Below are 9616 nucleotides of genomic sequence, written 5' to 3'. Positions count from 1 at the left end.
GCCCAAAATGATATATCATGGATTGTAATTTTACAATGAAAAATTTCTCAACCTACAACTCTATCTTGGAAGAATGAAAAATAGTAAAATTAATGAACCACGCTGGGTCATTTCCTGTAAGTGAACAATATTATAGGTGCAGGGTTTAAAATTTGTACCAAAAAAAAAAAATTGTACTTGTTCACTCACAATGAGTGAAAAGTTTTATAGGTGCAGGGTTAAAAAAAAATTTTTTGTTGAGTTCAAGATTTATTTATTCAGTGACCTCCTAAATAATTGTAACATTCCAATTTCCAAGGGTGTAATTTAAGATCATACATGTATAAGAAAACTTTTAAAAAAACTTTAAAAAAAGAGATTTTAAAAATTTCTAAAAAAATAATAATAACAACATCTTATGCACTTTAAATTAGTGAACCACAAATTAAAATTTAAACTCATGAATTCAATGTAAATAATACAGTTATCCATTGAATGCCCACATGATATATAACGCTCCATCTTATTATCACATCTTATTTAAGAATTTTTGTACAGAATGACATACATAAACATACTACTAAATAAAATTTTAAAAAAAAAGGATTAAATTCGGATACAATCAGAACCCAAATTTCATATCCATAAGAAATAATAAAATAAAGAAAAATAAAGATAACAAAGACCTTTGATTTCTTCCTCCTAAGAAAAAACTAGGGATGCATAAATAAAAGCTCATAGGTGAGACTCCATTAGCTTGCTCCTTCCCACAGCTTAATTAAGCTTTCATAGAATTAGAAGAAGGTGTCTAACAGACAACAGCAGCAAAGAGCAGCCAAACTGGCACCAAGTTCATATATACAAACATCAAATTAAAATCCATAAACATGAAGCAAAATTATTTTTCAAGTATCAAAAGTTTGGGTCATATATTTATATAGTTGTATAAAACCATGAATTACATATATGGCCAAGGGAAGTTAATTTCTTATAAATGTTTTTAAAAATTATTATGCACTCTAGACGCTTGAGTCCAATTCAATGCTTGGAAATAAAATATGGCAAATATTTTTTACTCTTAATTAATATATACACACACATATAAATGATTTATTATTATTATTATTATTATTATTTTTGATAAAATTAACAAACCACTCACTTCAATTAATGTTGTGAGAAAAAATTGATTTTTCTCAACCTTTCGGTAAAATAAAGAGTTACTATTTTTTTAATGAAAAATAATATTTATTTAGTTGTCTATCTATCTACTTCTATATATTTCTTGACAATCTTTGAAATCTTACAATATATATATATATATATATATATAATTTCTAGTTCAACATTAAGTCTAAGGCCCTGTTTGGCTACCATTAAATTCCATAGGAATGGCCACCATTCCTATGAAATTTAATATTACATAGGAAATCATAGGAATTGGTGTTTGGGTATTCTTTTTACAGTTTAAAATTCCTATGAAATCACATGATTCCATAGGAATTGTGAACGAGTGTGAAGGGCTTGATAACTTAAAAGAAGAGATGAAGAAAACTGCACACTTTATTCATAATCATTGAAGCCTTTATAAAGGCAAAATTCTAGAAAGATAATCTCTACTAATTTGAGTTTTAATCAACACACAACTAACTTAAATATTTAAATCAAAGATATCCTAACCAAACTAAAAATAAACATCATTATCTTAATCACCCTCCCTTAAACTTATGTTTATCTCATAAGTTTAAAGTTATCTCTCTTGCATGAATGCTTTCATACACGATCACACTCGATCAATGCCCCGAGCTTGTGAAAAGTAGCTATTTTTGAGAGGCTTTTGTAAATAAATCGAACAATATGATCTTTGCTTCCGCAGAGATGAGATCAATAATTTTATCCTTTGTAAGATCTCGCAAGAAATGATATCTCACGTCAATATGTTTGCTTCTTCCATGAAGAACTCAATTCTTAGATAGCTTGATAGTTGAACCGTTATCGCAATATATTGAGTCGAACCTTCTTGCTTTAATTGAAGTTCTTCGAGAATATTTCTTAACCACACCGCATGAGAGGCACATGCCGTTGTCGCTAGCAAATTCAGCCTCGCTTGTGGAAAGAGTAACAATATGTTGCTTCTTTTGATTTAATCATGAGATAGTTCCAAAACCCATCATAAATACATAACCTGACGATGTCTTTTTCCGATCATCTAAATCTCCTGCGATAATCACTATCATCAGAATCCAATTAGTTCGAGTATCTCTCCTTTCTTAGTACAATATTCCATAATCTATTGTTCCTCAAGTATCGCAAGATTCGCTTTTTAAGCTATGAGATGCACCTCTTTTGGATTTTCCATAAATCTACTAATGAGACTTACACCAAACATAATGTCGGGCCTCGTTGCGCTTAAATACATCAAACTTCCAACAATTTGCTTGTAAAAAGTGTTGTTAACCATGTTTTCCTCACTTTTTAACAAGCTTCAAACCCGTCTCAACAGGAGTACAAACAGGGATTACGATCTTGCATTCAAACCCCGTTAGGATATTATGTACATATCTTTTTGAGAAATAAAAATACGAAGATTGGATAACTTCTATACCCGTAGTAATGCATTAAATCAAGGTCGACATATCAAATTCAATCATCATGGAAGTCTTAAACCCGCTCAATTATCACTTTGTCGTCGCGTGTAGATTAAGCTCATCCACATATAAGCTGCACTATAAGTACCTTTCCTTCACCTTCAAATTTCATAAAACCAGTATGTTCATAGTGGCACTTCGAAATCTTTCTTTAAAAATAAGCTTCTATGCGACTAAGCTCATGCCTGCTGGAGCTTGCTTTAATCCATGAGAGCTTTTTCAATTTATACACTTTATGCTCATCCCCGCTTTAATATAACCCAAAGGTTGATCAACAAATATTCCGCTCTTCTAATTCTCCATGTAGAAAGGCCGATTTTACATCTAGTCAAATATCTACCATGAATTTTGAGTCGCCAATGCAAAATCCACAAGCCTGATAGTGTCAAGCCTTGCGAATCTGGAGCAAAAACCTCTTTATAATCTATACCAAATTCTTGCTTATAACCTTTTTGCAGACCAATCGTGCCTTTATACTTGTCAATCTCACCTTTCTGCTTAATTTTGTTTTTATGACACCCACTTTAAACCAATTGTTTTTGCCCTTTGGGAAGTTCAGTCAATTCCATGTTTTATCAATGGATGCAATTTCATTATCCATAGCTTTTTCCACTTTGAATGTTGGATAGCTTCTTCAAAAGATAAAGGATCACAATCGAAAAATAAAAGCAAAGTGAGTAGCAAAGGTCTTCGATTGGTTGAAATCGTTACTTCATAATCGCCATCCGTTGGCCTTTTTCTAGGACACGTAGTAATAGGGATTTAGTTGATGTTTCGCATGCTTGTTTGTGAAAGTTTATTAGTAATTGAGGCTTCATTAGTTGAAATTTCTTGATGTTGACTTGCTTTCTCCTTCTTCTTCTGCTTTCATCACTAATTATAATTGAAGTAGGCTGCTGCTCACTCCAATTCCAAGTCGCTCTCCTCATCAAAAATAACATCCCTCACTCACCACAATGTTAATGGATCATACAATTTAAAAAGCTTCGATATTTCACTAATCCCCAAGAAAACACACTTTTGCCCCTTTTATCATCAAGCTTCTTTCTTTTCTCATCCGAATATGTGCATATGCAATGCAAACTCAAAAATTCTGAGTGATCTATTGTTGGTCTTCTTCCACTCCATGCTTCCTCCGTGTTTTGTTTTGAATGCAAAGTAGGACTTCTATTCAAGATATGAATGCTCCACTCATCGCTCGGCCAAAAATTTCTTCGGAATTCGCCTTTGTTAACAAGGTTCGCACCATATTGAGGATGGTTCGATTTTTCTTTCCGATACACCATTCTGTTGTGGGGGAATAGGAAGTCGTGAGCTCTCTTCGGATGCCATGATAATTACAAAAACTTTCAAAGTCTTTTCGAGCAAGTACTCTCCTCCACGATCAGTCGTAATTGTTTTAATAGGCTTCCCGATTTCACTTTTCAACATATACCTCAAAGCTTTTAAATGCACTAAAAGCTCTCGATTTCTCTAGAAAAATAAACCCAAGTTTTCGTGAATAATCATCATGAAAGTAATAAAATATCTTTTACCTCCATTAGAAGTAGGATTTATTGGTCCACAAATATCGGGTAGAACAAGTTCTAAAATATCTTTTTGCTCTCCAAGACTTTCCTCGAGAGAAATGAGTACGATGTTGTTTGCCAACAACACACTCTTCACAAACTTGAGAGGGAATAGTGATTTTAGCGAAGCCCTATCACCATATCCTTTTCGAGTGTCTTCAATCCACCAAAGCTTAAGCTGACCATACCGATAATGCCATAGCCATGAAGTGGTCTTTTTGTTTTAGCCATCAAACAAGGTTGAGCACATTCAATCTTTATAGGAAACAACCTATTTGAACTCATCGGGCACAATCGCAATTGCACCTCTACAAGGATCATATATTTCACAAGTACACTTTTTTGAATAGTAATCAGTATATCCCTTTTCTTGCAATCGACCAAGACTCAAGAAGTTACTTTTTCAAGTCAGGAACATAAAAACATTAGAAATTTTTTCTATAAAACCATTCTTGGTTTTTATATTAATATCACCCTTTCCCATCACATTCACCGTAGAGCAACTCCAAAAGCTAACGATAGAGTGAAAAATCTTCATTTAAGTAAGAAAAGAAGGACTTCTACTTCCACACATATGGTTGCTACAACCGGTGTCCACAAACCAAATATCCGACTTGTGAGATTCCGACTATCTTGAATTGTCATTAGCAAAGTCTCCGGCTTCTTTATTTTTCTCGCAAAATTTGACTTTTCTCCTTTGTCTTTTGTCATTAGGTAGCTTTGGTATAACATTCGGGAAATCAGTAATGACCAAACTCGATGACATCTAAAAACACTCAATTTTAGATTTATCAAATTGTTGACCTCGTCCTCTTCCTTTACTTTGTAGATAACCATCATCGATTTCTGCTGCTACTCGTAGCCTCTCTCCGCTCTCTTCCTCTTCCTCTACTTCCACCGTGACCTCTACCCTCGTAATATCGAGAAGTTGTTGGTCGTAGAGGGCCCTCTCAGCTTGCTCCTCGATGAATAAAAATTACTATTGATCTTACTGCTCACTGAACTAATAAAGAGTTTCTAGTTCATCAATCGAGAGTGCGATCTACGTCCTTTCGATTCTTCAATCGAAAGCATTATGTAGTCAAATTTTCTTTGTCGAAGATCGTAATATCTTTCAGCAATAGTGACATCATCCATCTTCCCCATGAAACCGCATATTATCGGGCCAATCCCATGGTTCTTGTGAAATAATTGTTAGCAGATTCTCCATCCTTCATCCGTAGATTTTCATAAATCCGCTTCTCAAGGCTCGAAGTTGCGACGCTCACCCTGATGAGCCTTGATATTTTTTTCTTCATCGAATCCCATATATCCTTGGAGGTTTTCTCGAAAGAATCGCTCCAAAATAGATCGATCAATGGCACCGAATAAATAATTCTTCGCCTTCAAGTCTTTCTCGAAACTTTGATGCCTCGAGTTCCTTCCTACGCTGTGCAGTAGGTACTACTCCATCATCCGGTTTTGCCACTCAAGATTCAACGATATTCCACAGCTCCTGGATTTTTAAGAAATTTTCCATCAACATGCTCCAATGATCGTAGTGACCATCAAAACGTGGAATGAGATGGTCTTGCGCAAAGTTGTCTCGCAGCATTCTGTGAATTTCTTCACTACAAAAACTCTCTCTTTTGTTGAAAACCTCGACTCTTGATACCACCGATAACTTAAAAGAAGAGATGAAAAACAGCATTTTCACTTTTATTCATAATCATCAGAGCCTTTATAAAAAGGCAAAATTCTAGAAAGATAATCTCTACTAATTTGAGTTTTAATCAACACACAACTAACTTAAATATTTAAATCAAAGATATCCTAACCAAACTAAAATAAACATCATTATCTTAACAGGGCTTTCATTTGGGATCGACGAAGCCGCCGCCACAACCTCTCGACCGCCACCATCCCTCCCGTGAAAGAACGACCCTCCGCCAATCGATCACAACCACACGACTCTCGTGGCCTGCCCCTCGACCTCATCGCTACGTGTGGATCTCATCACCACCTTCTTCTCCCTCATCTCCACCTTTTTCACCTCCCTCTTCGCTGGGCCCCCGACCTTCCCGACCCCGCCCGCCTCGCCGACTCCCGACCGCCCCGGCCCGCTCTCCTCGACTCGCCCACGCACCGCCTCTCCTCGCCTCTATCCCACCCATCCTCCTGCCATGACGACTCCTTTCTCGCCAACTGGGCCTCTACGACACGCCCTTCGCTCCCCGGATCCGGATCCTCCTCGTCCTCTCTCCTTCATCCCTCTCTGCCCTCGGGTTCCAGATTCTGCCTCTGCGTCATCTCCTGCGACGCGCCACTCTCCCTCCGCCTGAGGTCGTCCTTTTACTGCTCAGCCTCAGCTTGAGGTCAAGGCTCGGGCCGGCCAGTCCCCTGCCCTCATCTCCATCCTTGACCTCTCTCCCGCCCGTCTCTACCACACCCCTACGACCAAACTCTAACCCTAACCTCACCCGAAATCCCTCATTTCTTATGAGCTTGCATGACAATAGCACTTTATTGTCAATCAAGGCTGCCAAAGTAATCCTTTTTTTTTTTTGGCTAAGGTTTTATCATTTCCAAAACTTATCGAATGCTAAAAAGATGTGGACTTTTGATATATTTGTCTCTGCTCCCTTGTGCTTATCTTGTTTGATTTGTTAGTATTGCCAGTTCTTGCTTTGATTGTTGTCAATGTATTTGCATTCTGACATGCTTTCTACTTGAGATGTTTAAAGATATGCTAACATTGAAAATTTTGATCTTGGTTGTTTGTAAAAATTTTTGATCTTGGCTAGTTTCAATTTCAAAATTAAAAATTCTATGGAAAAATTCCTCACAGCACATCCAAACATCAGTTGATAGGAATTTTTTCCCAGTAGAAATTCCATAGAAATCATTTTTGAATCCCTATGACAAAAATTCCTACGAAAAATTACTATTCATCCAAACAGTGGCCTAAGTCATATTTTTATTCAATGTAGATGTTTAGTAACTCCCTATTTTGGTTAAAAAGTAGCTTGCAGCTGATACAGAACAGGAAAACCTAACATGACAAAAGTAACCAGCGATGCAGGCAAAAGCAATTATGTGTATAGGCCATGAAATAACATTTATATTTATATATAACAAGAAGAAGAAGAAGAAGAATAGTCATGTAAAAGAAGACCTTTTATGTATCTTGAAAATAAAAGGTATTTTCAGAAACATCTGAGCAAATAACTACCATAACAAAACAATTTAGTAATAATAATAATAAGGGGAAATGACTCGTAGGACCCTGGAAAGTTTAACATGACTACTAAGGGCTTTGATAAAAATTAACTACCGTATAAGTCCTTGATAATTTAAGTTTTTTAAAAACTAATTAATTTTTTAAAAACACATTTTTACTCCTTCCCTTTTCTACTTTCTCCTTTATCTCCACTAATGAGCTTGCCTAAACTAAGGGGTGGAAGTCGGATTTATTTTAAGGAAGGACAGTGAAAAATATAATCATGAGAGGTCAAATAATAATTTTTATAAATATTTTTTTAAAAATATAATTTTATATTACATACATTTAAATTTATAAAAAAATTAAGATCAAACAATATATATATATATATTCTTTAAAAATATAATTTTTAAAAAATTAGAGCTGTGACTTCTCTCTCAACTTTTTAAATTATATCTAATAATTTTATTTATATAATAAATATTATTTGATAATATGACATAGTCGAATATAATATATATATATATACATCTTTATGGAGTAATATCTCTCTCATCTCTTTTGGTTCTATGTGTGTGTTACAGTGTATATATATATATATATTATATTAATATATGTGTAAAAAGAATGGAATCAGAGGGCTATGCCCCTCACATTTGCCCACTCCCTAGCTCTGCCCTTGCCTCAAAACTCTCATAAGTTTTTGCAGGGTTTCCCAGCGTAGGATTAGACAGGCTTGTGCTAGTTTCCATGCAAATTCCTAGTGATTGAGCTAGTTTGTTTGGTCCCGGAACTTCATCAACAAAATGAACAAATACAAATAAAAACATAAGGGTATAATTGTAATTTTAAAAATAAGAAAAAGGCTGAGATATATATATATTTTTTAAAGTTTAGGGGGTTTAATGGGTATTTACTATTTAGGAAGCAGTAGACCCGGACGTTCATATCATTTACTCTAATAATAAATTAATAATAATAATAATGACAGCTCACGGGGATGTTGTTGACCCAACGGCTCAAGACCGACCTTTTCACGAGAGTGAATGGTGGAAAATGCGCCAAGTTCGCTCTATCGCATCCTTTTAAGCGCTCGGATCCGTCTAAAGATCCGGATCCGAATCCAAAGAACCATACTCTTAGCGGATTCGGATCCTTTATCGATATCAGGATTCTGAATCCGAAGAACCGAACTTCTATCGGATCCTTGACTCCGAGTTTTCAATTACTCCATCGACATCAACCCAATCCTTTTACTAACGGGTTCAGATCCGTTAAAACGACCCGAATCTAATCATTTCCTGATCCGAAAAACCAGTCTCTTAATGGATTCGGATCCTTAACTCCCCATTCCAGTTCCCCATACCAACCCAATCCAAACCCGATCCATTCTTAACGGATCCCTGATTGGGCCAACGACCCGAATCCGATCCATCGCCGGAATCCGGCGAAAACCCCTAGATATGAAAAACCACTGAAAAGAGAGAGATCGAGAGATCGAGATCGAGATCGAGAGAGAGAGTACCATCCTTCGCAGAAGGAAGAGCCGGTGGTCGGCCGTTGAGGAGGCGGCGCTTGAACGTACTGCGGCGGAGGGTAAGGGGCATACCCTTGTGGAGGGTACCCGGGAGGCGGCCCATAACTCGGAGGAGGATATCCTGACGGAGGATACCCCTGGGCCGAATAGCCCTGAGCATAGCCGGGAGGTGGATGACCGTCCTTGGATGGATACCCCTAATGATCACCGATCAGATCATCACATACACTTTCCAGATCAATTCAAGATCCAAATTCAAAAATCGAATGAAACCCCTAATAAATCCAAACGAAACCCCTAGGAATTGAGGATGAGTGGAGACGAGAGAAGCAGTACCTTGAGGCGGCGGCGGTGTGTAGCTCATTGCTGCTGCTGCTGCTGCTGCGAAAGAGAGGGAGAAAGAAGGGGGGAAGAGAAGGAAGGGCAACGAGTGGAGAGGAGATCGATGGAGGATAGAGAGCTGGAAGGGAGAGGACGATCGACTCTCACATCACATGGACTCTTTATTTATAGCCCCTTGAGATACAACGTCCAAATATTATTATTATTATAATATTAATAATAAGTAATAACTGATAAAAATTAATAAAATATATTAATAAATTTTATATTGAGTAATCCGGAGTAAATTTTTAAGTAGCTATCAAAATTTCTGTATTCATTTTCACTGATTATCTAACTC

The 9616-nt window shown here is 36.5% G+C and overlaps 1 protein-coding gene across 1 annotated transcript; it reads right to left on the bottom strand.

The window, feature by feature from the left end:
• Nucleotides 1-544: 544 nt before the first annotated feature.
• Nucleotides 545-9403, bottom strand: LOC120274857 (cysteine-rich and transmembrane domain-containing protein WIH2-like). Its single transcript, XM_039281396.1, has 3 exons — nt 9271-9403; nt 8923-9130; nt 545-819 (listed from the first exon to the last, which is right to left on the bottom strand). Exons 1-3 carry the CDS (start codon nt 9296-9298, stop codon nt 774-776), a joined length of 282 nt encoding a protein of 93 aa, XP_039137330.1. The 5' UTR covers nt 9299-9403; the 3' UTR covers nt 545-773.
• Nucleotides 9404-9616: the final 213 nt, after the last annotated feature.

This window comes from Dioscorea cayenensis, chromosome 13 (assembly GCF_009730915.1).
Source record: "Dioscorea cayenensis subsp. rotundata cultivar TDr96_F1 chromosome 13, TDr96_F1_v2_PseudoChromosome.rev07_lg8_w22 25.fasta, whole genome shotgun sequence".
Taxonomy (NCBI): domain Eukaryota; kingdom Viridiplantae; phylum Streptophyta; class Magnoliopsida; order Dioscoreales; family Dioscoreaceae; genus Dioscorea; species Dioscorea cayenensis.
The sequence above is the reverse complement of the archived record's forward strand: the minus strand, read 5'-3'. Positions and strand labels throughout refer to the sequence as shown.

What these genes read in the sequence shown, in the direction of transcription:
- LOC120274857 (XM_039281396.1), bottom strand. Translation starts at nt 9,298, where the DNA reads ATGAGCTACACACCGCCGCCGCCTCAAG. An exon ending in CACACCGCCGCCGCCTCAAG is followed by an intron (nt 9,131 to 9,270) that starts GTACTGCTTCTC and finishes GTGATCATTAGG; the next exon opens with GGTATCCATCCAAGGACGGT. An exon ending in TCTTCCTTCTGCGAAGGATG is followed by an intron (nt 820 to 8,922) that starts GTACTCTCTCTC and finishes ACTTGGTGCCAG; the next exon opens with TTTGGCTGCTCTTTGCTGCT.